The sequence below is a fragment of the Ornithorhynchus anatinus genome, chromosome 2, assembly GCF_004115215.2.
Source record: "Ornithorhynchus anatinus isolate Pmale09 chromosome 2, mOrnAna1.pri.v4, whole genome shotgun sequence".
In the NCBI taxonomy this organism is placed as follows: Eukaryota; Metazoa; Chordata; class Mammalia; order Monotremata; family Ornithorhynchidae; genus Ornithorhynchus; species Ornithorhynchus anatinus.
This window is the reverse complement of record NC_041729.1, coordinates 19,743,389-19,770,667: the sequence shown is the minus strand read 5'-3', so window position 1 is coordinate 19,770,667 and position 27,279 is coordinate 19,743,389. Positions and strand designations below refer to the sequence as shown.

General features: G+C 50.7%; 1 protein-coding gene across 3 annotated transcripts in view; it reads right to left on the bottom strand.

The window, feature by feature from the left end:
• Positions 1-27,279, bottom strand: part of CUX2 (cut like homeobox 2) — a 366,558-nt gene that overhangs the window by 9,204 nt on the left and 330,075 nt on the right. For all 3 annotated transcript variants that reach the window (XM_029057640.2, XM_029057642.2, XM_029057644.2), the window contains 12 exons: positions 23,902-23,950; positions 21,879-21,986; positions 16,994-17,185; positions 16,382-16,440; positions 15,646-15,694; positions 15,304-15,403; positions 13,600-14,256; positions 11,727-11,828; positions 6,257-7,053; positions 5,353-5,512; positions 1,384-1,653; positions 389-577 (listed from right to left, as the gene is read on the bottom strand). In XM_029057640.2, the coding sequence (XP_028913473.1) occupies positions 389-577; positions 1,384-1,653; positions 5,353-5,512; positions 6,257-7,053; positions 11,727-11,828; positions 13,600-14,256; positions 15,304-15,403; positions 15,646-15,694; positions 16,382-16,440; positions 16,994-17,185; positions 21,879-21,986; positions 23,902-23,950 (2,732 nt within the window). The remainder of the gene's footprint in view (positions 1-388; positions 578-1,383; positions 1,654-5,352; positions 5,513-6,256; positions 7,054-11,726; positions 11,829-13,599; positions 14,257-15,303; positions 15,404-15,645; positions 15,695-16,381; positions 16,441-16,993; positions 17,186-21,878; positions 21,987-23,901; positions 23,951-27,279) is intronic.

Sequence of the window (27,279 nt, the reverse complement as noted above, 5' to 3'; positions counted from 1 at the left end):
CGTGAAACTCCCTTAATACAGGTCCTCACGCTGACACTGAAAAATCAGTCATGACTCTTTTTGGTAATGACCCCCATGGCAGCTGTGTACCTATTCAGAGCAACATGGTGACAGCTTGATTCTTAGCCTATAAATGAGTGGTAGAGAGTGGGCTTAGAATTCCCAGGCCCTGAGCCTCTGAGCCCAGTGGATGTAGTGTTTAGCTTGCATGAGGTAAAATGATTCAGAGGTGAAGCCTAATCCTTTCCCTCTTCCCAGACCCCCTGACCTCCACGGCTTCCCCTGGAGCAGCCCGCTATAATGCGTAGGATTTCTGGCTGCTATAACCCTGTATTCCTGGCCTGATTAGTTGCCCTCCACTCCGACAGTCGGTCCTCCTCCTTCTCACCTTTCTTCTCCAACTTCTTCATGTCCCGTAGCTTGTCCACATTGTGGGGGTCATTGAGCCACAGTTGCATTCGCACAAAGGGTTCCCGTCCCTTGAGGCTCAGTTTGTGCCATGGCTTGGGCCGGGACAGGAGGTCCGAGACCGAGCCTTGGGTCAGTCCCAGGATGCTCTCCCCAAACAGTCGCTGACCTGTGAAGAAAAACAGCCACTGCATGAGTGTCCGCTGGGGGAGGAGGAGGAGGAGGGGAGAGGGAGAAGGACAAAGAAGAGGAGAAGGGGGAGAAGAAAGGAGTAGGAGAAGGGAGAAGAGGAGGAAGAAAAGAAAGGGGGGGGAAGAAGGAGAGGGAGGAGGAGGAGGAGGAAGATCAGGAGGAGAAGGAAAAGGAGGAACAGGAAGAGGAGAAAGGTAGGAGAAGGTAGAGAAGGAGGAGAAGGCTGGGGCAATAAACAAGGAAAAAGGTTAGCGCCTTTGATCCCCACCTAGATGAAGTTAAAGGAAAATGCCCAACTGGAATGAAGTTTTGGGAAAAAAAAGATCTCCTTTCTTTAGTGTGCATCTACGTGTTGAAATCTGGTCCCTCTGGCAGCCCTGCTCTGCCCACTGTGAGAAATTCTGGGCAGGCCAGGCTAGCAAGGGGACCCCCTCCTCCCCTCAGGCCCCCAAACTAATAGAGGTAGAGTGTGTGAGACAGACTGACAGACCCAGAGAAAGAGAGACCTTGAGAAAGGCAGAAATCCCACAGATCTTGAGGCTGGGGGCTTTGGTGAAACAACTCCCCCTCCACTTCCCCTTCCCATTTTATAGGCCAAATCTGGGTTAGACCCCTTGAGGTCTTCCCAGGACCTCCTGCAGATGGGCTGGGAGGACATAAGGCACCTGGACACGCAGCGCTTTATCAGACCTAAAAGTCAGAGAGTGAGAGACAGTGTGTGTGAGAGAGAAAGGGAGAGCGTCACTCCCAAGCATGAAGGCTTTTGCCTCACCCGCCCAGTACCTAAGTTATTGTCCGTCAGCACTTCCTTGACTTTCTTGGTGATGGCATATGTGTCCAACTCCGGGGACATGGCCACAATTTCCTGGATTCCTGCGGGGGCCTGGGTGCTGGCATAGATCTTCCCGCTAAGGGCTGAGCCCGACCTGCTCTCCGGTTGCTGGTTCTCTTTGCTGCTCTCCAGGTTTAAACCCAGGGGCTCCTGGGAGCTCTTCTCCGGCTCTGCAGGACTGGGAGGAGGGGACGGGGAAGACCTTGCTTCTGCCGGGCTCGCTGTCCCATGGCCACAGGAGTTGGGGAAGAAAAAAAGGGAGGAGGGAGGGCAGAGAGAGGGGGTTACTATCATTTCAGACCTATGGCGTACCCCTCGGATGAGAGAGAGCAATGCAGGAAATCTGGAGACCACTCACAATGAACAAGAAACAGGCACTTTGTAACAACGGGTGCCGGTTTGTTCTACCCTGATTCCAGGGGCCTGAAACCATGAGAAGTAACATCAAGAGGGATCTGGGAGAGGGGTCCTCAGGGAGCCAATGGGGCTGAAACACCCACCACCAGGGCCCAGCCCTTAGGAGAAAGGCCCGGGACCTCCTGCCCTGGGTGAAGACCATAGGAGGTGAATGCCAGGTGGTTGCATGGTGTTGGGCTCTGGAAGCCTCCTTCTGGGCCCCGGGGACCAGGGCTGAGCTTGACAGAGAGTGGCCTGGGGATAAAAACTCCTTGGTTTTTTGGAGTGTGGGGAGCCTGCCATCCTTTGGGGGATGGAGGAAAGTCTCACTGTCTGCAGCCAGCAGCTCCCTGAAATATGGGTCTCTACTACATAGCAAGTGAATCTCAATGAGCCCCTTACCACAACCACTCCCTGCTGAATTCCTGGGTTGGGAATCCTATCCTGTCTTAATTACTGCATCAGCCTCCTTGCTGATCTCCCTGCTTCCTGTCTCTCCTCTCTTCAGTCCCTACTTCACTTAGCTGCCTGGATCATTTTTCTATCAAAATCTTCAGTTCATGTTTCTCCACTCCTCAAGAACCTCCAGTGGTTGCCCATTAATCTCTGAATCAAACTGAAACTCCTTACCAATGGCTTTAAAGCATTCAATCATCTTGCCCCCTCATTCCTTACCTCCCTGATATCCCTGAAGCCAGCCCACAGACTTGGCTTCTCTAATGCCAACCTACTTACTGTACCTAGTCTCGTCTATCTCACAGCCGACCCACGTCTTGTTTCTGGCTTGGAACATCCTCCCTCTTCATATCCGACAGACAAGCGATCACCCTCCCCACCTTCAAAGCCTTATTAAAAGTACATCTCCTCCAAGGGGTCTTCCATGACTAAGCCCTCATTTCCTCTCCTCCCTCTCCCTTTTGCATCACACTTGGATTTGGATTAGCACACTTTATTCACCCCTCCCACAGCACTTATGTACATATTCATAATTTAGTTATATTAATGGTTGTCACCCCTTCTAGACTAGAAGCTTGTTGTGGACAGGAAATGTGCCTACTAACTCTATTGTGTTGTACTCTCCCAAGCGCTTTGTACACAGTAAGCGCTCAACAAATAAGAGTGACTGATCGATTGATTGGCTGATTGAGCGAATATCACTAGTCAAGACATCCTTTACTGTTTTTTATGGTATCTGTTAAGCACTTACTGTGTTCCAGACACTGTAAATACAAGGTAATCATGTTGGACACAGTCCATATCTCACATGAGGCTCACAATCCCCCTTTTACAGATGAGGTAACTGAGACATAGAGAAGTGAAGTGACTTACCCAGGGTCACACAGCAGATAAGTGGCCAGGACTAGAACCCAGGTCCTTCTGACCTCCTAACCATTAGGCCACACTGCTTCCCTGCATCTCCTTTTTGAAATCTTACCCTTGCCACTAGTGTCTGATTCTAGTGAGAGCCAAATTGACACTTGCTGGGAGTGTCAATTGCCTGGGAGCAACTTCTCGCTGCCGAATTCTTCATTTGGCAGACCCCCAGAAGCAAAGGGAAGTCAACTGCTCATTTCCATGCTGTTTATCACTGGTGACCAGTAGGAGGGAGCAGGACATCTCCCCAGGGCTGCTGGGCCAGAAGAAGTGTTGGAGGCGGGGAGGGTGAGGAGACCTCGGCTTCAGCACTGGAAAGTTAGAAAAACCCCAAAAGGCAGAATTTTCAAACCATCACTACCGGAGTGAGGAGTGGAGAGCAGGGAATGGGAGGGAGGTGAAGAAAACAGGTCATTAGCATAAAAAATACAGACATTTCCATATCCAGGCAGAAAGCCAGTCATTGCTGACTAGACGACTTTCAACACCATTTTTGACAAAACATTTGAAGGATCAGGGGAACAACCTGATCTTGCAGAACATGCTAATTAAAGGCCCTGGAAGCATGCTGCAGGTGTCAGGACAGCAAGCTCCAAAAGGTGGATGGATGAATCTCCGTTTCACGGGGATGACAGAGGAGAGGACTCAGATTAACCTGGATTCGGGGTTGTTATAACACGACTCGAGGCAAATGGAGAGGAGGAGATCCTGGGCATGAATAAAAGAAAAAGACAGAGATTTCGAGAGATATGGAGTTAGAGAGAGATGAGGGTGAGAGATCCCTCTTCTGTTTAAGAATTCAGAGAAGAGAAATACAGAAGCGCCTGGAATATTTATTATGCACAATGTGGCCATTTCTAATGAGGGATGTTAATTAAAACGAGAGCAGTAACAAAGGGTTCTTTGGCAAGTGGCCGGGAGGGGAGAGCCGTGGCATTTGATTAGCACAGGCTGGCATCCTTCCCCCGCCCCTAGAGCTGCCTGCTCATTCCCTTTCATCCATTTCAATAAGAACCGGAGACCCTCCTGCTCAGCCCACCCCCTGGGAGAAGAGGAGTAGGGAGGGCAGTGGAGAGAGAACCTAATTCCAGGGGAAATCCCATCTGGCTCTGGTGGGAGGGGCTGAGGATCAGAGAGATCCGGGGGTTGGGGAGGAGAGAGGGAAGTCACTCTCTTCTCTCTAGGCAGGTCTCTGGCCTCCGTGGGGAGGCTGGTATAATCCTGGAAGGGGAAACCTATCAGAACAATCCTGCAACCGCGACAAGCGGCCATGAAAGTGGTCTCGAGAGGTCATTTAAGTCATGCCCTTGCTCCCCCAATCTACCCAAGATCTCTACTGAAAGTGATTGTTTCTTGGGGTTAAAGGAACTTCTGTCTGGAAGGGGCCTGGGGTTATTCCCTCATGGGAGATAAATACTAATAAATAGTAATAAATCAACAAATACTGTTGAATGAATGAATGTGTCTGCAGACAATCCCTTCCAGAACACAGCCATGCTGCCTGGCTCCCAAGGTGGCATACCCAGGAGCCAGCTAGGGGATCTCTGGGGCACTCAGCCAGTGGAGGTTCTGTGCCCTGGGTCCTGAATCGTCCAGTAAATTTAGGTCCTAGATGGGTGGTGCCAACCCTGGCCACCCAAGTGCTGCAGGGGGAGAGAACCAGTTGAGCATCAGTGACCACCCTTCAGAATGGGATCTGTGGGCAGGCTGAGAGCTCTGGCAGAGAGGCCTTGGGTGGCTTTGGGGACAAAGGAGGTCTTCCATACTGGCATGGGAGTTTTCAGGGCTAAGGCATATCCCCTCACAGGACCCATTTCCTGTGGCCAACCTGGGCACGTCTACGAAAGCCAGACATGCAGGGCACCGGATCTCCAGTAGCAGGTCTACTTACTCAAGAACAGGATGGCTTTGGAGGAGCAGGTGCAATGATGCTGCCCTGTGGCTCTAAAGGAGAGCCCATTTTAACCCCCCACTTTCCCTTGCTCTCTCCATCAGGACCTGGTGGCCTCCAAACTTGGGATCCCAAGACTCGGCCAGCTGGATTCCTTGGAAGGCCCAAATCCCGACAGCTGCTCAAGGCTGCAGCACATGTCCAGTGTGTCCAGCCCACCGCTGCCTTGAACGGTCAGGGAGAGCGGAGGGGAACTCACCTTGTGGGGGCAGAGGGTGCTGGATGATCCCTTGGCCCAGCTGGTCCGTGAGCCAGAGTTGCATCCGGATGAAAGGCTCTCGGCCCTTTTGAGTCAGCTTACTCCAGGGCTTGGGCCTGGACAGCATGTCACTCACACTCCCCTGGGACAAGCCCAACACCTGAATAAAGGGTTCACAGAGCAGAACGGACATCAGGCATAGCAAGGCCACACGCCTGCTTGGTACTCCCAGCTGGCCTCTGCACAGAAGCAGTCCCTCCCCTCTTTCTAAGCTTCCTCATGGCAATCGCAGAGAAAACCCCTTCCCAGACCTGGTCCTTGATCCCCAGGACGGAAACACGGACACCCATCTACAGGCCACTGGTTGAACCAGAGGACCAGGACCCTGCCCTAGCCTAATGAGAGCCCGGTGGCCCATAGTCAGGTTGGTTCCGGGGCTAAACTCCTGGCTGAGGGATGAACCAGGCTGGATGAAGGAGACTTGCAAGGAGGAATCATGTGAGCTCACACATGTGGTCATACAACAGTGACGCACTGTCCGGCTGATACCCACGCATGCCACCACCTGCTCCCAGGCTCCATGGTGGCTGGGCCACATCTGGGCTCCAACCATCTGCCCAGAAGCACTTTAGACTAGACTTTACTGAATAATAATCCAGAGCATGCAGTGCAGACAAGGGAAATGGAATGCAGTTAATGTGGCAAGCTTCTCAACATGGCTCTTAAATAAGCTGTCCTGCGTCAGAGCCTTGCTGAGATTTTCCCTTGGGAACAGAGGGGAGGAAGCACATGGTCCTATGCCCGCTACCCAGCTTGGGAGACTGAGGCTCTGAAGCTCAGGGCATGGCCCCAAAGCTGGGAGATGACCACCCCTGCCCCGGGGCTCCCTGCCAGCCCCAAGTACCTTCTCCCCGAAGATCCTCTGGCAGATCCCATTCTTGGCCAGCTTTTCCTTCACCTGCCGGGTCAGATCTAGCGTGTCCACTTCCCGGTACATGTACATCTCATACTGCTCCGGGGTCAGGGGCGGCACTGTGGGCTTCAGGGTCCGGGGCACGTAAGCTGGGTAGTATGCTAGTCGCCCGCTCCCGGCCGCTTCCGAGCCGGACCCCTCGGATTTCACCTCCCCTGACTTGGGAGGCTCCTCCTCCCCGCCGCCACCAGCAGTGGCCTCGTCGTCATTGGCCGGGGCCTCGCCGGGCTCCCCCCGTGGCCAGGGCCGCCCGCTAGGCAGGCTGGAGTAGCTGGAGGAGGAGGAGGAGAGGGAGGGCGAGACGGAGGTGTAGGGCCGGCTGAGCAGGTTGCGCTCTGAGGCCCAATGTTGGTCGAAGTAAGAGCCGGCGTCCCCGATCTCCGACTTGACCTTGCGGATGATGCTTTGGACGAAGGCGGCAGGGGACAGCACGGTAAGAGGGGTCTGAGTGGCACTGCTGCTGGTCCCGCCGGGGCAGCCGGGCCCCTCCTCCTGCTTGATGTAGGCCTGGACGATATTTTGGCTCACGGCTGCCAGCGTGGAGCGTTCGGTGGGCGAAGGGGGCACCGAGCGTCCACTGGGCCCGGACTCGATCTCCAGCAGGGCCTGCTGCTGGGCCTGCATCTCCCGCCGGGCCTGCTCCAGGATGCTCTTGATTGCATCTTCTGAGGTGCTGCTACCGGTGCCGTTGGCTGCGTGCAGCGGTGCGGGAGAGCTCTTGGCTTCGCCTGGAGGTTGAGGAAATGGAGGGAACTCATGAGGACAGTCGGAGAATAAAGGGCCCACCTGTCCGCACTGCCTAACGAACGTCCCACGATATCAATCAATCGGCACTGAGTGTGGAGCACTGTACTAAGCGCTTTGGAGAGTACGACATAACAGAGTTGGTAGACATGATCCCTACCCACCATATCTTTGCTCTGTCTTGGCCAGGCCCAGGATAGTTTGGCTTCTTCCTAACTGTGTGCCCCCAGAACTGCTTACCACTATGCTGTTGCCGGGGGAGGTGGGGCAGTAGAGTGTCCACCTTCTAGCCCAGTCTTGGGCCTCCATTTCCTGTCCCTTCACACGGTTAACTTCCTCCCAGGCCACTCCCATCCCAAACCTTCAATCGTCGATTGCATTTATTGAGTGTTTACTGTATATGGAGCACTCTACTAAGCACTTGGTAGAGTACAATAATATAACAGATACGACAGTCACGTTCCCTGCCCACAGCAAGCTTACAGTCTGGAGGGGGAGATAGACCTTAATATAAATAAATCACAGAAATGCATATGTGTTATGGGGCTGAGGAAGGGGTGAAGAAACTGTGCAAATCATAGTGCAAGAGTGACACAGAGGGAATGGAAGAGAAGGAAGTGCTTAGTCGAGGAAGACCTCTTGGAAATGTGCTTTAAATAAATAGGGCTTTGAAGGTGGGGAGTGTGAATGCCTGTCAGATATCAAGAGGGAGGGAGTTCTAGGCCAGAGGCAGGATGCGAGGCATATATGAGATTTGTATGAATTGTACTTTCCAAGCACTTAGTACAGTGCTCTGCATACAGTAAATGCTCAATAAATACAACTGAATGAATGAATGAGATCAAGATTGCATTAAAGGAGGACACAGGACACAGGGCACAGGAATAAGTCGAAGAGATCAAGAAAGGGTAAGTGTTCACCTTGAAAGGGACACAGGGAAATCCCGCTCTACACAATAGCTGACAGCACAATGTGAGGCTTCAGTAAGGCTGAGATGAGGCTGCCCCATATGAATGGGGAGAGGTGGCAGGGGACAGAGGGAGCAGTATGGGAGGGCAAGTCTCATGCATTGAACGTCCTTGAAGTTCGACTCCATTTTAGTCCCTAGAAATGAGAAGTCTTTGGACCCCCCTTGAGAAAGGAGATGCCCTTTCCTCTAAGAAAAAGAGGAAGGTACTTAAAATCCTAGTCCCAAGCATCCCCCGTCTCTTTGGTTCTGGAACTCAGAAAACTGGGTTGGGGGGAAGCCCCTCGGGGTTTGTGAAGCTGAGAATCCTGCCGTGGGATTCCCTTGGAAGAGTTTTAGGTAGGAGATAGCATGTGTAGCTTGAGAGAGATAGCATGAGAGAAAGAGCTGGGTCTGGGAGTCAGAAGATGTGGGTTCTAATCGCAGCTCTGCCACACGTCTGCTGTGTGACCTTGGGCAAGTCACTTAACTTCTCTGTGCCTCAGTTACCTCATCTGTAAAATGGGGATCAAGACTGTGAGCCCCATTTGGGACAGGGACTGTGTCCAACTTAATTACCTTGCATCTACTCCAGGGCTTAGAACAGTGCTTAGCACATAGTAAGCACTTAACAAATACTACAATTTATTATTATTAGTGCATTTTCTCTTTCATTCACACTGCCAAGGGCCACTGTATCCACTGTTCAAAGCGACAATACTCCCCTGCTCAAGAGGAGTTCTGAGGTCATCATGGGGGGCCCACTATGGTCATCCTGACAGCCCTCCACCCCCTCTTCTCTGCTCTCCCTTCCTCTGTGGATGCTGAGCTGAGCTAAAATAGGCCCAGCAGAGCTGGGAAAGGACAAGCATCCAAAGAGGTGGGTGGGTTGGGGTGAGGTATGTGTGTTTAGAGGGTAGACTCTGTCCTGGATGCCTCCTCCATTCTCCTTTCACTCCCTCTACCCCGGTCCCATCACAGCCTGGTCCCATCACAGCTATAATCTGGCCCTGGCACTCACTTATTAGGCTTCATCACACCACAGGTTTGGTAAGGGAGGAATGTGGGACCTCAGCCCAGGGCCCAGTTGCCCAGTGAGCCCTCTGGACTCTTGCGGTGGCAAGTGGACTTGTTTTCCAATCCCTATGTGGGGGATAGTGGCTCTGAATTCCTGGGGTTGAACTCTGTAGACTCCCTGACTCTCCTTCCTTCACTTGCTGAAATGACTGTGCCCAGAACAGCTTTACAAACCCAGGCAGGGAATGGAAGTTCCTACACTTGAATGGAGGCGAGCTTGGGTCTTAAGGGTTTCTTTTAATGGTATTTTGTTAAGTGCTTACTATGTTCCAGGAACTGTACTACACGCTGGGGAAGATGCACGTTAATCAGGTTGGATACAGTCCCTGTCCCACACGGGGCTCACAGTTTTAATCCACATTTTACAGATGAGGTAACTGAGGCACAGAGAAGTGAAGTGACTTGTCCAAGGTCACACAGCAGATAGGTGGAAGAGCCGGGACTAGAACCCAGGTCCTTCTGACTCCCAGGTCCGTGCTCTATCCACTAGGCAATGCTGCTTCTCAGTTTGAAATAATACAAGTCTGAGGAGCTGCCTGGTACCAGAATGTCCAGGGTCTCTTCCTGGGATGGGTCCACTCACCTCCTACAGTACTTCCAGCATCTCTGATCCCTTAGTACAGTGCCTGGCAAATAGTAAGCGCTTAACGATGTGACTGTGGGCAAGTCACTTCACTGCTCTGGGCCTCAGTGACCTCATCTGTTAAATGGGGAATAAAACTGTGAGCCCCGTTGGGACAATCTGATTACCCTGTATCTCCCCCAGTGCTTAGAACAGTGCTCTGCTCATAGTATGTGCTTAACAAATACCAACATTATTATTATTATTATTATCATCGATTGATCGATTGAGCCCCCACGGTGCTAAGATCTGTCCAGAAGATGGCAGCATAAGCTACAGAACCGCCCTGCCACCAGCTCAGGCTCCGGACCTGTGCCCGAGAAGCTTAGTTGTGGTGCTGCTGAGACGAGGCCAGGGAGCAGATAAGATTGCCTGGCAGGCAGTTACACCGACAGGTGGTCTGTAGGCTCAGGCCAGTAGGAGCAAGTGTGACTTCATTTTACTACCTTCTTCTCCCTCTTCTCTGATCTCCCTTCCTCTTTGGATGCTGAGCTGAACTAAAATAGTCCCAACAGAGATGGGAAAGGACAAGCACCCAAAGAGGTGGGAGGGTTGGGGTATTCTGGCAGGGATGCTACAGTCTGTGAACATATTCAGCCTAAACCTGCCCACTGTCCTCCCTCTCACCTGGAATTTCCTCCCCCCGCATACCCGACAGATCATCACTCTCCCCACCTTCAAAGCCTTAATAAAATCATAGCTCCACAAGGCCTTCCCTGATTAATCCCTCCTTTTCCCTACTCCCTCTCCTTCTGCATCCCCAACGAACTTGGATCTGTACCCTTTAGGCACTTGATATTCATCCCATCCTCGACCCCACAGTACTTTCTTACATACCAATAATTTATTTATATTCATGTCTGCCTCCCCCTGAAAGCTCCTTGTGGGCAGGAAACGTGCCTACCAACTCTGTTGCTGTGTACTCGCCCGAGTGCTTAGTACAGCACTCTGCATTCAGTAAGGGCTCAGCAAATACTAATGATTGATTGACTGGCTGATTCTAGTTCCAGCTGCTGATCGAGACAACTGTCACAAGGAAGGGCCAGCTGGTAGTCACTCCTCCTCCCTGGCCAGCTTGGTACTCAGAGGCTCTGCTGGGCTGTTTCAGGACTTGGTGCACATCCTGAACACACATCTCCCCACTCCTTGAAATCCTCCAGTGGTTGCTAATTCCTCTCCGCATCAAGGAGATACTCCTGACCACTGGCTTTTAAGGCACTCATTCAAGCTCCCTCCACTGTCTATCCTCACTCATCTCCTTCTTCAAACCAACTTGCAGGTGTCTCTTCTCTCTAACCAACCTACTTAACTGTGTCTCAATCTTGTCTCTCGCTATCAACCTGCTGGATGATAGCCTTACTTCCTGAGTTGTCCCAGAGTCTGGGTGGCTTCTGAGAGGACCAAGGCTCTCGCTCCTGTCCCACTTTTTTCAGACTCTCCAGCTTCCTCCCCCATGACACTTCCCTTCAAATAAAACCAACCACCCCACTCCAGCCCTATTTACACTTGAGAGGAGGAGTAATCTCCAAGGCTCTTCCAGATGGTTGCTTCCCGACCCACCGGATAGTTTGTCTTGGGAGATCTAAGTGTGGTGTGTAAGGGTCTGAGGGGTCTCTGGTCCCTGCATCACACCCTTAGGATGGAGGGGCCCCCAATTTCTTTTCTGCAGACCCACCCTCTGACCGAAGCTGAGTATCTTCCCTGAGTGGAGGCTCTGAACCCCAATTCTCCCTTACGATAGGTGTGATACCACTGAAGGGTGAGGGGAGGGGTGAACTCAGCACCTGTTTGAGAGAGGACCACAGAAAGAGAGTGCAGGATAACAGGACAGGTGGAGAAAGGAAATCCACCCCCAGCTCTGCTTTCACTCGGCTGTCAGGTCTGCGGGCCCCTGTCCTGCAAGGGGTGGCAGTCAATGAGTTTCTCTGCTCTTCATCTCAGAGAGATATGCTGAATCCAGGCCCAGTGGACAGGGAACCCAAGGAACCCAGAGCCCAGTTGGTTGCACTTACTTCCCTTCTGAGACTCAATCTCCTTCTTTGCTTGCTCCAAGATGTTCTTAATGGCATCGTCAGAGCCCGTCTCAGGAGTCCGGATCCTTGGAGTGATGCTACCTGAACGAAGAAGTGCAACAGATTTGTCATCGGGGAGGAGTCAACAACACAACTATATCTTGGGATACAGAGCTTTCTGTTTTCCCAAATCATCCCTACACCTATTAGCTCATTTCTTCTCACAAAATCCCTGCCACATAAAAGGAGAGAATGGATGTTACCATCTCTATTTTACATATGGGGAAACTGAGGCCCAGAGAGACTATTGACATCCAAAATCTCTCAGCAGGCCCAGGGCAGAGCCAGGGCTAGAACTCATGACTGCTGACCCATAGCTATGTGCTTTTTCCAGGAGACCAGCTTGGTTATTTTTAGGGCCCTGGCTTTCGGGAAGGATGGGAGGTCCCAACCCTGGGCTACCTACTTAGGTCTTAGGTGACTCTAAAGGATACTGTGGAGGATGCCTTCTTCATGGATGAGGCCCAAAATTGGGAAGCCCGTTATCTCTTTGACCCTCATCTTGGTTTGGGGGGAAAAGGGAAGAAAGACTGGGCTGTGAGGAAAAATCCTCCTTCCTGGAGCCTTCAACTTTCCCTGAGCCCAGACTCCTCCTGCTCTTTCACAAACAACCAGCCTCACTCTAAACAGAAGGTCATTTCTGTTGAAGTCACAATAGCCTCTCCTTATGTCTGGTGACCTTTAAATGGAAGACTGGGAAAAAAAGGTTCTTTTCAGGTTTCTCATAAAAGTGGAAATTCAGGCTCTCTTTCCAAAAATATCCTCAAGTCCATCATACAAGGCATTACCCTTCAGCTTCACCCTGTACTATCAACCCCAGGCCCAGTGTCACATGGCTTAGTGGAAAGAGCATGGGCTTGGGGGCTTGAGAGGACGTGGGTTCTAATCCTGGCTCCGCCACTTTGTCTGCTGTGTGACCTTGGTCAAGCCACTTAACTTCTCTGTGCCTCATTTACCTCATCTGTAAAATGGGGATTAAAACTGTGAACCCCATGTGGGACAACCTGATTACTCTGTATCTACCTTCGTGCTTAGAACAGTGCTTGGCACATAGTAAGCACTTAACAAATACCATCATTATTATTTATTTAGGACACTAGAAAGTGGCACCGTCTAGATAAAGTTTATTTTCAGCAACTTTTTTAGATGTCTCAAGGCAAAAGGACAATGAGAGCTTTCTTTCTCATTCCCTGATCTGGACTACAGGCATTCAGGTTGAGTGTCACCTCAAAGTTAATGAAACCAGTTGTTTCTGGCATCATTCTACACGTACGTTTCAAGGCACTGATACAGGCAGTGATTGGCTCTTCTCTAGGCTCTGTTTGGGGACTAGTGCAATGGGAACAACAGGAGGAGAAAGGAGCAAAGAAAATGATGGGAAAAGGAAAGAAGAGAAGCAGATGCACTCAGTAGAGCTGGGGTAGTCATTATGTGACTGCAGACAGAACTGCCTGGCCACTTCTGAACAGACTATTAATGGCACTGCTGGATTCTGAGTGGTCTCCCCTGGATTCTCCCCCTCTAGATTCTAGGCTCATTTGGGGAAGGGAACGTCTCTACCAACTCTGTAGTATTGTACTCTTCTAAGTGCTTAGTTCGGTGCTCGCGCACGGCAAGTGCTCGTTAAATACCACTGATTGATTTTTTCAATCAATCCCTCATATTTATTGAGGTTTTCCCTGGGGAGTTGAAAGACCCAGATTCTGCCCAGGCCGGGACTTCAGAGAGCCCTTCCAATTCCTGAGCCCTCCAACTGAACCCGGAGAGTCATCCAGCCCAGAGTCCCACGGCTCTGTAGCCCGCGGTGGCTCACCTCTCTGCCGCACCTGGATGGTCCTGAGCGCCAGCACGTTCTGCTCATCAGACAGGAACTGCTTCATTTTGATGAAGGGCTCCTTCCCCTTCACCGTCAGCTTCCGCCAGGGCTTGGGCCGGGCCAGGATCTCGCTGACCGAGCCCTGCGACAGCCCCAGCACATAGTGGCCGAAGACCCGCTGCCCAATGTTGTGCTTGAGCAGCTGCTCCTTCACCTGAAAGGCGATCTCTGCCGTGTCCAGCTGCTCCTCGTCTGCCAAGCTGGTCCCACTGCCCTCTGACTGGTCACTGGGCGGGCTGGCGTCATTGGTACTGGTTGGTGGGTTGGGTGGAGCCGGGAGCAGGGGGCCCTTCGCGGTGAAGAAGGGGGAGGGGAACACCAGGAGACCACCCCCCTCACTCTTGTAGGTCGGGGGCATCATGGGCTTGGGAAGCAGTGGCTCCCCGGGGAGCCTCTCATTGCCGGCAAGGTTGGGGAAGGGAGACAGAGAGAAGGTCCTTTGTGCTTCCATGCTGGGGCCCATCAGGGGCTGGACCGGACTGGGGGAGGCGGGGTCTTCTCTCCCAGCGGGGTGGGAGACCTGCTGTGGGGAGGGGTATGACTGATCGGTCCCCAAAGAGTCCTTCACTGAGTCATCTTCAGAATGATCCTCCTCTAGAGAGCAGAGAGAGAGAGAGAAAGAAAGGGAAGAAGGAGCTATAGAAGCCCACGGCATGGGCATTCCCTCTGTCCTCCCACCACCCACATCCCTCTGGCCACGCCGCCTTCACTCTTCCATTAAAAAATGGTCCAAAAGATAGAGTATGAAGACCTGGCTGTGCCAGCTTCTGAGTCCTGTTCTGCAAGGACTTTCAGATCGTTAGGCTCAGTCTGTCTCTTAGGTGTGGGACGGGGATGAGCCGGACCTGTGTCCAGTTGGCTGGGCGTTCCTCCCTCATCGAAGCCCCAGGTCTTCCGGGTGACATCACCTCCCCTCCAACCCCGGCTGATCGATGCCATTGTGGTGGGGGATGGAGAGGGGCGTGCAAGGAGATGGGGCTGCAGGAGGAAAGCATCTGATGGGTTTTCAGCTCACCTGATAGAACTTGGGAAGTTTGAGACCTCTGTTGCACTAGGAATGGCCCTGCCAGAGTGGCAAAGAGCCTGGAAACTCTTCTTCCAGAACCAGGCTGCAGCTCTCACTGGGACTTTGGTCGACACTGCTCACTCACTATTGCTGCTGTTTCTAATCTTATTTTTTCCCCATGAGTCTATTCCCGCTTTTACATGCTGAAACCCTCTGTGGGCCGGGGGCCGTGTTTAAGGTAATATCCTCGTGCCTCTCCTTAGTGATTAGTGTATTTGGCACGAAGTACGTGCTCAAAAAATGTGATGAATAATGATGATGACGATAAAATAATAACACAGCATAAGTCTGAGGTTTTGCTGCTACCCTCTGCTTGACAGCCGTGAGGAATTCCTCTCGGGATCTCCCAAGTCTAGTGAGCTGCACGGGCTGCAGGGGGAAGGTCTGTTTATGAGGGTCCCACCGAGGGGGTCCAGTCTGCTGCTCTGCTTCCCCTGAGGCTGCTGGATTTGGGACCTAGGCCGGGGGCCACGCTGTGGGACAAAAACTATGGGAATACAGAACACCCCCTTCCACACACAGGCAGTTACAGACAGAAAGACCAAGACATTGCCCTCCCCACAACCTGCTCCTACCAGTGCCAGCTAGCAGGCTGGGTTTTTCCAGGAGGAATTTCTGGGAGGTGAAGAAGGCCTCCTTTCCTATGAGCAGTGGGTCTTCAGACTTTGAAATATTCTGTGGAGACAAGAACCATATCAAGGGTTGGGATAATAGTCAGTGGGGTATTTGTGAAGCACTTACTATGTGCCAAGCACTGTACTAGATACCAGGTAATCAGGTTGGATAAAGTCCCTGTCTCACACAGGGCTCACAGTCTAGGGACAACAGGTGATTAACTGCTGGGGTCCCAGGTCCGGAGATTCAGGGAACCCTCGCCCAGCTGGGCAGCCCACCCGCGGACAGATGCGGTCACTTGCCTGGGAGAGGCTGCAGTTCGCAGAGGCCAGCTTCATGGCTTTCAGGATGCTGGCAAAGAGAAGGAGACCACCGGGTAAGTGCTACGGCTGTTCAGTCTCGACATTTGCGAAAGGACAAGCTGACTGATCTTTACACACTCCAGCTGCCTCCCCCGTCTCTCCCTTCTCGCCTTTCGCCTTCCCGTTTCTATCGACTGTGTGAACTACCAGACTATCTCCCCTCACCAGGAGGAGCTGAGAAGGATTGTGTTCCCCTGCTACCTTAACCCATCCCTTCCCATACTCAGTATTTAGCCCCTTCTTAGACCCAGATTTGGAGCATTTTAAGGTGAACACTTAGCATCACGACCGCCACCTATTTAAAAGCTTTGCCCCAGCACTTGCCCCACCCCCGCTGCCCACCCCAACCACTCCCGAGGCACGACACACCATCTGGCACTCTCCACCCTAGTCTGGTCTGGCTCGCTCCACCCCAGTCTGTTTTCAGCCTGCCCCAGATTCAGGCTGGGGGGCCCACGCTCCCAGCCTGAGGGCTCCCCACTGGGGGAAGTGGAGGAAGTCTTGTCTCCTATAAAAGCACTTTGGCTTGCACATCAAGGCCTCCCTGCAGCCCCACCCAGGCCCGGCCCAAGAGGAAACCAAGAGGACAAAAGGGAAGGTGGCCCAGGTACCCCAGGGTCTTCTCCAAGAGGCTGCCCCAGGAGCTGGAAGAAGCAAAGGCACCGGCTCCACCTACCTCAGTTCGGTTTTAATCTCCTCGTAGTCAGACTGGGCCTGGAGCTTTTCTTCCAGCTTCTAGAACAATCAAGGAATCAGAGTTACCAGCATCTGCAAACAAGGAGCTTAACCCCAGCTCTTTCACCTCCGCCCAAGCTCTCTCCATCGAGATGTCCTTCCTACCCTACAGGGTTCAGCAGTCTTGTGAGCAATCAGTCAAGCAATCGTATTTACTGAGGGCTTACTCTGTGCAGAGCACTATACTAAGGGCTTGGGAGAGTACAATATAACAGAGTTGACAGACACGTTTCCTGCCCACAAGCAACTTACAGTCTAGAGGGGGACACAGATGTTAATATAAACAAATTATGGATATGTACTTTAGTGCTGTGGGGCTGAGGGATGAATAAAAGGCACAAATCCAAGTGCAAATGAGTACAAGTGAGTACTGGGGATTCAGCTCTGGTCAGGCCCAAGGATTATGGAGCTTGAAGCCCAGGATCCTGATGGGATCAAACAACTCAGAAATGGAAGCACAGGTTCAAAACCCACGTCAGCTCCATCTTGGACTCTAAATCTGCTTCCGATTCCTCCCTCCAGGCCCCATTATCCCAATATCCCCGATACCTACTTCTATTGCCTCTGTTTTGGCTGTGAGCTGCCGCTCCAGGTCTGCTATCTGATTGGCTGAGGACTCCTCTAGCTCTTGGAGGGAGTTCTGGAGATGCTGAATGTCCTTCAGGAGTCGGAGGATCTCTCGGTCTTTGGAAGCTAATGCTGCCTCCAGTCGAGGTCCAGAGCACAGGGCATAGTTGACTTTATCCTGAAAGCAGAAATGAGCTTTAATAATAATAATAATGATGATGATGGTATTTGTTAAGTACTTACTATGTGCCATGCACTGTTCTAAGCACTGGAGTAGATACTAAGTTAACAGGTTGTCCCACACGGGGCTCACAGGCTTAATCTCCATTTTACAGATGAGATAACTGAGGCACAGAGAAGTGAAGTGACTTGTCCAAAGTCACCCATTTGACAAGTGGTGAAGCCGGGATTAGAACCCATATCCTCTGATTCCCAAGCCCGGACTCTTTCCACTAAGCCACACTGCTTCTCTTAATGTGCTGGAGCAGAGCAGGGAACATGAGGGGTCCCTTACAGGAGCAGGGAAGGCGAGGCAGCGGTATGTTCCTCAATTCCAGAATCACAGATGAAGCAAGAAGATATTTCAGCTAAAATACAACACAGCTCTACCTCCCACCTCAACAAATCACTGTGCCCAAGTGTAACAGTTGGGCCACAGGATTCAGGTCCCTTTTCCCTTTACTCCTCTTCCCATTCCTGTGGAGCTCAAGGATAAGCTTCACTGGCTGTAAGAACAAGCAGGCTTCTCCAGACTGGCTGGGTAATAATGATAATAACTGTGGTATTAGTTAAGTGCTTACTATGTGCCAGGCATTGTATACCTAGTGCTGGGTTAAATGAAAGCTAATCAGGTTGGACACAGTCCCTGTCCCACATAGGGCTCATAGTCTCAATCCCCATTTTAGAGTTGAGGTAACTGAGGCACAGAGAAGTGACGTGCCTTGCCCAAGGTCACCCAGCAGACATGTGGCAGAGCTGGGATTAGAACCCAGGTTCTTCTTACTCCCAGGCCTATGCTCTAAGACCACTAGAAGGTTGGGTGGAAGAGCCCCACATGGAACACAAACCTAGAGCCAGATTCATGCCATCCACTTGGGCCCAAGTTTGGCTCCAGGTTGAGGCCTGAGGAGTATTTTCACCTCACACTTGGGTGCTCGGCCTCACTTCTGTGAGGAAGGAAGAAGATGAGAAAGAGGACAGAGCTGCACACACATGATCCCATTTCATAGTTATCCCTGGGAGTTGCTGGGATCCCGTAAGTGCACGAAGAATTCCATATGCACACCATGGCCTTTGCACTTTCCAGAGGCCTCTGCTCCTCTCCATCTTTGCCCTAATCCAACTTTTTATGGTTGTTGCTCATCATCCCATATGCCATATAGGCCCATATTTTAACCACTTTGCAGGATGGAGAGAGCAGAACAAGTGCCTTAAAGCTGATGATTATGAGCTTGCTTTAATTTCCTTGGGTTTGCCAGCTCAGGACAGGCCGGAAGCAGCGTGGCATATTGGTAGAGCATGGGACTGGGAGTCAGAAGGCTGTGGGTTCTAATCCTTGCTTCTGCCACTTGTCTGCTGTGTGACCTTGGGCAAGTCACTTCACTTCTCTGGGCCTCAGTTACCTCATCTGTAAAATGGGGATGGAGACCGTGAGCCCCACGTGGGACAGGGACTGTGTCCAACTCGATTTGCCCAACCCAGCAATTGGTACAGTACCTGGCACATAGTAAGTGCTTAACAAATACCACAATTATTAAGAGGTGAACATGAAAGACACTAGCCCCTTATGGGAGAGGCTCGGCCTGTCAGCCCCAATGTGGCATGACAGAATAAGGGTTGTTGTCTCTCATCTTGGCACCCTGAGGTGCAGGATGAAGGATGGCACATAACAAGGGATCTGAAACTGGTGAAAGATAATTGACAGCAACCACTGGCTCAGAACTTCTCAAATGCCTGGGTCACACAGTTAGTGTTTATATTCAAGGAAAAGAAACTGCCCGATGGGCAATGGTTTAGGAATGGAACAGTTTGGGAGGAAGATTAGGAACAGACTGAAGAAACAAGCGACCCCTGGTGACCTGCTGGTGGCTTGGGGAGGGACAAGGGTCTCACTGTCCAGGGTAGGTCAATATCAATCAATCAACGGTATTTACTGAGCAGTTACTATATGCAGAACACTGTACTAAACACTAGGGAAAGTTCAATATGGAGGGGAGACAGTTCTGGTGAAGCCTCACTGGAGAGAAGAGGAAAGTAAGAACAGTGAGGCTAAAGGGGAGTGTTACAGCTATCTTGTTAGTGCAAGACAGCTCTCCGGTTCATCTACTCTCTTCGGGATGGCAAACATGTTGATTGGGACAGGAGGATTAGAATAATGTGGAGCCCAACTCTCCTATTTCAGTTTTTTTTGGTAGCACTGAGGAGCCAACATAGGGGATTGGAGAACTGCAGGCTGCTCTTGTTACTGTTATTATTACTATAATTGTTAAGCGCTTACTATGTCCATGCACAGTACTAAGTACTGGGGTAGATACAGATTAATTAGGATGGACACAATTCCAGTCCTGCATAGGGCTTCCAGTCTAGGTAGGAAATAAGATTGAATCACCATTTTACAGATGAAAAACAGGCACAGAGAAACTAAGTGACTTGCCCAATATCACACAGCAGAGGAGTGGCAGAGTTGGAATTAGAACCCAGGTCCTCTGACTCTCTGGCCCATGCTCTTTCCTCTAGGCCATGTTTTGACAGCAGACTCTTCAGTAACAGCACCTGCTTTTACACCCTCTGACATACTCCCACGCTGCAAGGCCTTCCCTCTATCCAACCCATACACAGGGCTTAACATCATGTCGTTGCACGGTGAGCAGAAAGCAGAGCTCAGATCTGCCCTAGCACTAGATGGACTAGGTTAGAGGATGGGCTTGGGAGTCAGAGGGACCTGGGTTCTAATTTCAGTTCCTCCACTTGTTTGCTGTGTGACCTTGGACCAGTCACTTAACTTCTCTGTGCCTCAGTTCCCTCATCTGTAAAATGGAGATTAAGACTGTGAGCCCTATGTGGGACAGAGACTGTGTCCAACTTTATAAGCTTGCATCTACTTGGAGGCTAGGAACAGTGTTTGGCACATAGTAAGTGCTTAACAATAAATACCACAGATACCCTACGTTGACTTCAGACAGCTTGTGTTCTCACTATGGGCCCGATTCTTCCTCCTTCAATCCCCATACCTCACACATATTTAGAACTTTTGTTTTCCCAAGCTCTTCCACATCAGTGATAACATTTCTCTTCCCAACATCCTTGGGAGGTAAACAGGATGTACATGATTATTCAATTCTCAGTTGAGGTAAAGAGAAGTTAAGTACCTTGTCTGAGGTGACACTGAACAAAAGGCCTGATTGAGAACCCAGATGAATTGACTTTCAGGCCAGGGCCCTTTTTCCAGTTGACCATTCCGCCCTAAAATGTAAAAGTAATCTGGTCCATCTGTCTGTCCTGCCTGCCTGCCCTGCCTTTCTCTGACACTGACCTGTGGCTCCTCATGCCCCTCCGACTCCATCCCAAATTTGACCAGCAGCTCCTAAACGGTTTGACTACAGGTCCCAACCGCCAAGCTGCACTATCACTTGGCTGCAATTTGTGGCTGGCTTACTTTCTAATAATAATACCACTAGCATATAATAATAATTATTATTATGGTATTTGTTAAGTGCTTATTATGTGTCTAGCACTGCTCTAAGTGCTGGGGTAGATACAAGTTAGCCAGTCAGGTTGGACACAGTTTCTGTCCCACATAGGACCCACATTCTTAATCCCCATTTTACAGATGAGGTAACTGAGGCCCAGAGAAGTGAAATGATTTGCCCAAGGTCACACAGCAGAGCCGGGATTAGAACCCATGACCTTCTGACTTGCAGACCTGTACTCTATCCACTATGCCACACTGCTTCTCTGTGTTAAGTACTCACTACGTGCCAATGATAATCACATCAGACACAGTCCCTAGCCCACAAGGGACTCAGAATCCAAGTAGGAGGGAGAGCAGGTATTGACTCCCTATTTTACAGATAAGGAACTGGAAGCAGAGAGAAGTGTAGGCAGAGAGAAGTGAAGTGGCTTGCCCAAGATCACACAGCAGGAAAGAGGGAGAGTTGGAATTAGGACCCAAATTCTCTGACTCCCAGGTCTGTGCTCTTTCCATTAGGTCACATTGCTTCCCTTTTTTTACTTTTTCTCTTCCAAGACTGTTCTGTAGGACTTGGAATAGAATTGCCCCCTCCATCTCTAATTAGCAAAAAGGCCCCTAACTTGTCCTGCAGGCTCAGATGCCCTCCTGCCACTCGCCTGCCAAATGCAGATAGCCTTCCCTTCCAATTGCCTCAGGAGTCTCAGGTAAAGTTCTGGCCCATCGTCTGTGACTTTTTACTTCTTAATTATGAGAACATACTATTTCCTGAGGTGAAGGCACAGAAACAGGCTCAGTACCAAATAAATACAAGTCATCAGGTTAAAAAAGGTACCCTGGCATGGAGATAAATGCCAATTTAAACTAAATTCAGATGCCATTAATCCATTAAATTAATTAGCATTGAATGCCACTGTTTCTTCTAAACTCCCTTCCCCTTAAAATTTGCAATGTTCCCAGTGACTGATTAGGAAAGTCATTTGCTATGTTACAAGGGGGTTAATTAAGAACCCCTTTCCCTTTTCTGAGTCTGTTTCATACTCTCTCTCTCTCACACTCTCTCTTTCTCTTCCTCTCACTCACAAACACACTTTTTCATGCCTCTGTGCATGGTTCACACTCCTGACATTCATCCTTTCAAACCAAAGCCCGTGTTCTGAGCTGCCCCATCCCCACCGCTCACCCCACTGGGTCCTTGCGGAGAGCAACAGGCGGCCAGCCGAATGGAACTATTTACAGCTGCAAGCTGCTCCCTCAGGCTCTCCACCTCCCTCTGGGCGGCTTCTGCTCTCTGGGAAGGGAAACGAAAGGGAGTTGAGTGTGTTGTGCATCGCTGTGATCCGCTCAGCATTACCCAGTGGGGGCTTCCGGCAGATGAACTTTTAACCTAGGCCTAGAGCTGTGTGACTCAGAGGAGAGCTTCCGGAATGTTGGCTGGCGATCCACTCACAGTCTCTAAATTCACTCTAGAGTCAGATCATGGCAGAAGTGCAGGGCCCTAGCTATTAAGCAAAGGAAACAGAAAAAAATTATTTTTTCATATGGACTACAGTTCCCAGGCTGGACGTTAAAGCTGGACACACCAGTGGGGTGGTTTTCACTTTCCCCGGATGGGGAGAGAGGTGGGAGGAGCGGGAAGGGAGGGGACACTTCTGAAATTCCCAATAGACAGCTAGGATTTGCATATCAATGTCACCTCCAGGGGAGCAGAGTGTTGCTGTTTCTTAGAATCCCATCCTACCCTTTCTCCCCCATGGAGGCTCTGCCTGACCAGCTGAGTTTTAATTCATATTTACACTGCACATCTGATTCTCTGAGTTTACCTTCAGGCCTCTGCTCTTTAAAGTGGGTCAAAAATCTTCCCATGCTTCTTTTGTAGGAAGATAATGGGAACCAACCAGGTCTGAATTAGACATTCCAGCCCACTGCTCCTGAATTCTCCAGGTACTTTGGGTTGGGGGGGGAACCTAACTTCAGGGAGTGCGGAAAGCCAGGCCCAGATATAACTCATCTAAGGAAAAGAAGCATTGCATGGATCAGTCACTTAATGATATTTTTTGAGTGCTTACTGTGTGCAGAGCAGACAGGACAGTTTCAAGAATCACATCCAGGCCCTGGGAGTCTCTACTCTTAGCTCTCTTCCCTCATGGGCAAAGCACAAGCATCGAGGTGTCTGATTAACTGGACACCCAGGTCACAATTCTGCTTTTTTCAGAGGGTTTTTTTTTGCCTGAAGTTTTTGGATCAATCAGTGATATTTACCGAGTGCTATGTGTAAAGTATTGTATTTATTGTGTGCACAGCACTGTAGTAAGCACTTCGGAGAGCATAATAATTGTTTTGATTCTCTGCTTTACTTTGCCTTGAGATAAAACTGACTCCGGACACCACGATGACTCTTCCCAAAGACTCTCTTTGATCCAAATGGCTTCGACCAACTAAATAATCAGTTAACCAATAGTATTTACTGAGTTCCTACTGTGTGAAGAGCACTGTATTAAGCTCCTAGGAGAGTACAACAATAGAGTAGGTAGATACGATCCCTGACCTTAAGGAGCTTACAATCTAGCACCTGCATCTTACCCCACAAATAATCATGAGAAAAAGCTGCTGCCTTCCCCTCACCTGTCATAGGTACAAGCAAACCAGTGTGGCCTGGAGGGATTTCCCTCTATGGATGGAGAGAAAATTGGAGTGGGAGCTACCTATTTGGCAAGAGAGAGGGCACTAGCCACATTTGACACACAACACTCCTTTGTAAGCAGCAAATTTGGTGACAGTTTATGATTCTTTGGGAAATAAATGCACATCTTTATAGAGGCTGGACATGCCTGAGCCCCCATTCACATTGGGGTCATGATTCTGTAGGTCTCTTTACTGGGATGGCATTTAATGTTTTCCTATTTTCCCTTCCTCCTGCTTAAGGCTGTCCAACAAAATTCCCAGGAGGCCCTCCATTCCCAGAAACACCACCACTCCCAGCAAGAGGTTGGAGGGAGGAATGTCCCCATAATATCCTGATGGAGACGTTCATCCACCTGGGCTTTCTCCTGGACCAGAAGGGATTCTGGAGTTGCTGGATCGGCTGCCCCCTTCCGGAGCAGAGAAAAAACAGTTAGCAGAACTGATCCCCCAATTCCATCTCTACTCAACATTTGTTTAATTCAGTCTCATCACAAACACAGAGAAAAGCATGAATGTCTCACCTGATTGGCTTTTTCAAGATTTGTCATGATCATTCCAACTTCATCTGCCCTGAGACAGAAAGGGAGAGTGGTGAGCAAGATTCCTGAATGAGTGTAGCAAATACCACCTCTGCTCCCTGCAATTCCCTCCCCGCCACTTCCTTTCCACTTCCATTTGGTGGAATCAGGCCCACTCTCCTGACTCCTGCCCCCTTCCCACCAAAGGCTAGGCAGGGCAAAGGGTGCTGTCTCTCTAAATTGTCTCCCTTCCTTAGGGGGCTCAATGGAGACTATTTTATTGCAGGTTCAGGGGGGCAAGGCAGCTCTTTCCTTTCTCTGGTTACACTGTAGACCAGCTGGGGCAGACCAGAGAGAAATCAGCCTAAGCCTGAATAATAATATTAATAATTGTGGTATTTGTTAAATGAGTGCTGCTGGCGAAAGTCCAAGCACCAAGCCGACCTCACACACTTCAAATTTATCCTTTCCTGCCTTAACTCTGCCCTCTCCTCCGCCAGGCAAAACTTCTTCTCCTCCCTCATCGACACCCATGCTCGTCACCCCCGCCGATTGTTCCGGACCTTTAACTCTCTCCTTAGGCCCCCTGTTCCTCCCCCTCCCCCATCTCTCATCCCCAATGATCTGGCCACCTATTTCCTCACAAAAATCAACACGATCAGGTCTGAGCTCCCCAAAGTCACCCCTCCGCCTCTCCCCTCCCCCCCACCAACCCTCTCCCCAACTTTCCCATCCTTCCCTGCAGTATCCTCAGAGGAGATCTCCTCCCTCCTCGCAAGTGCCACCCCCTCCACCAGCGCCTCGGACCCCATTCCCTCTCACCTTATTAAAACCATCGCCCTTGCCCTCCTCCCTTCCTTAACTTCTATTTTTAACCACTCAATCTCCAATGGCTCCTTCCCCTCTCCCTTCAAACATGCCCACATCTCCCCCATCCTAAAAAAACCCACTCTCGACCCCACTTCCCTCTCCAGTTATCGCCCTATCTCCCTACTACCCTTCCTTTCCAAAATCCTAGAACGAGTCATCTACAATCGATGCTTAGAATTCCTTAACTCCCATTCTCTCCTAGACCCCCTCCAATCTGGCTTCCGTCCCCTCCACTCTACTGAGACTGCTCTCTCTAAGGTCACCCGTGACCTTCTTCTTGCCAAATCCAATGGCTCCTACTCCATTCTAATCCTCCTTGACCTCTCTGCTGCCTTTGACACTGTCGACCATCCCCTCCTCCTCCATACCTTATCTCACCTTGGCTTCACGGACTCTGTCCTCTCCTGGTTCTCCTCTTACCTCTCTGGCCGGTCATTCTCGGTCTCCTTCGCTGGAGCCTCCTCCCCCTCCCATCCTTTAACTGTTGGAGTTACTCAAGGGTCAGTTCTTGGCCCTCTTCTGTTCTCCATTTACACTCACTCCCTCGGTGAACTCATCCGCTCTCACGGCTTTGACTACCATCTCTACGCAGATGACACGCAGATCTACATCTCCGCCCCTGTCCTCTCCCCCTCCCTTCAGGCTCGCATCTCCTCCTGCCTCCGGGACGTCTCCACCTGGATGTCGGCCCGCCACCTAAAACTCAACATGAGCAAGACTAAGCTCCTCATCTTCCCTCCCAAACTCGGTCCTCTCCCAGACTTCCCTATCACCGTGGATGGCACGACCATCCTTCCCGTCTCTCGGGCCCACGATCTCGGTGTCATCCTTGACTCGTCTCTCTTGTTCACCCCACACATCCTATCCGTTACCGAGACCTGCCGGTTTCACCTTTAGAATATCGCCAAGATCCACCCTTTCCTCTCCACCCAAACGGCTACCTTACTGCTACGGGCTCTCGTTATATCCCGGCTAGACTACTGTGTCAGCCTTCTCTCTGACCTCCCTTCCTCCTCTCTCGCCCTGCTCCAGTCTATTCTTCACTCCGCTGCCCGGCTCATCTTCCTGCAGAAACGATCTGGGCATGTCACTCCCCTTCTTAAACAACTCCAGTGGTTGCCTATCAACCTCCGCTCCAAACAAAAACTCCTCACTCTAGGCTTCATGGCTCTCCATCACCTTGCCCCTTCCTACCTCTCCTCCCTTCTCTCTTTCTACTGCCCACCCCGCACGCTCCGCTCCTCCGCCACCCACCTTCTCACCGTCCCTCGGTCTCGCCTATCCCACCATCGACCCCTGGGCCACGTCCTCCCGCGGTCCCGGAACGCCCTCCCTCCTCACCTCCGCCAAACTGATTCTCTTCCCCTCTTCAAAACCCTACTTAAAACTCACCTGCTCCAAGAGGCCTTCCCAGACTGAGCTCCTCTTCTCCCTCTACTCCCTCTAACCCCCCCCCCCCACCTCTCCGCAGCTTAACCCTCTTTTCCCCCCTTTTCCCTCTGCTCCTCCACCTCTCCCTTCCCATCCCCACAGCACTGTACTCGTCCGCTCAACTGTATATATTTTCATTACCCTATTTATTTTGTTAATGAAATGTACATCGCCTTGATTCTCTTTAGTTGCCATTGTTTTTACGAGATGTTCTTCCCCTTGACTCTATTTATTGCCATTGTTCTTGTCTGCCTGTCTCCCCCGATTAGACTGTAAGCCCATCAAACAGCAGGGACTGTCTCTATCTGTTGCTGACTTGTTCATTCCAAGCGCTTAGTACAGTGCTCTGCACATAGTAAGCGCTCAATAAATACTATTGAATGAATGAATGAATGTTCCAAGCACTATACTAAGTGCCGGGGTAGATACATGGTAATCACACACAGGGCTCACAGACTTAATCCCTATTTTACAGAAGAGGCAACTGATGCCCAGAAAAGTTAAGTGACTTCTTCAAGATCTAACAGCAGAAGAGTGGTAGAGTAGGGATCAGAACCCAGGTCCTTTTGACTCCCAGGCCCATGTTCTATCCGTAGCCTGAACAAAATCAGGCTACAGGTGAGGAAGACTACGAATATAAATAGAAAATTCATCCCGCAGCACCGGTAGCTTCCCATCACCAAAGGCACTAAGATTATGGCATTCTTAGAGAGAGATGGCCTGGGGAGAAGGGGAGTGAGTTGATTTGCTTCCAACCAGCCACCTAGCCAGGTCCAAGGAGCCGCCAGCCAGCCTCCACATGGCAGATTCACATTTAAAGCGCCTCAGTGGAACCCAGGGAGGATATCCCAAAATCCCCTGTAGAGGAAGGCGGGGAGCCGGGCCTGCCCCCTGTTCCCCGCCCGGCAACAGCCACTCCCTATGTGACGGACGGCACTCCCAGCCCTGATCAAAGGCAAAATTATTTACAGCACCGCGATGTACAAATGGCATATCAAATTATCAGAGAACATCTGTTTTGGTATTATATGATTAAGTGTTCTTTCTCTGTTGCATAATGTGAATGAAAATTTTGTTGCA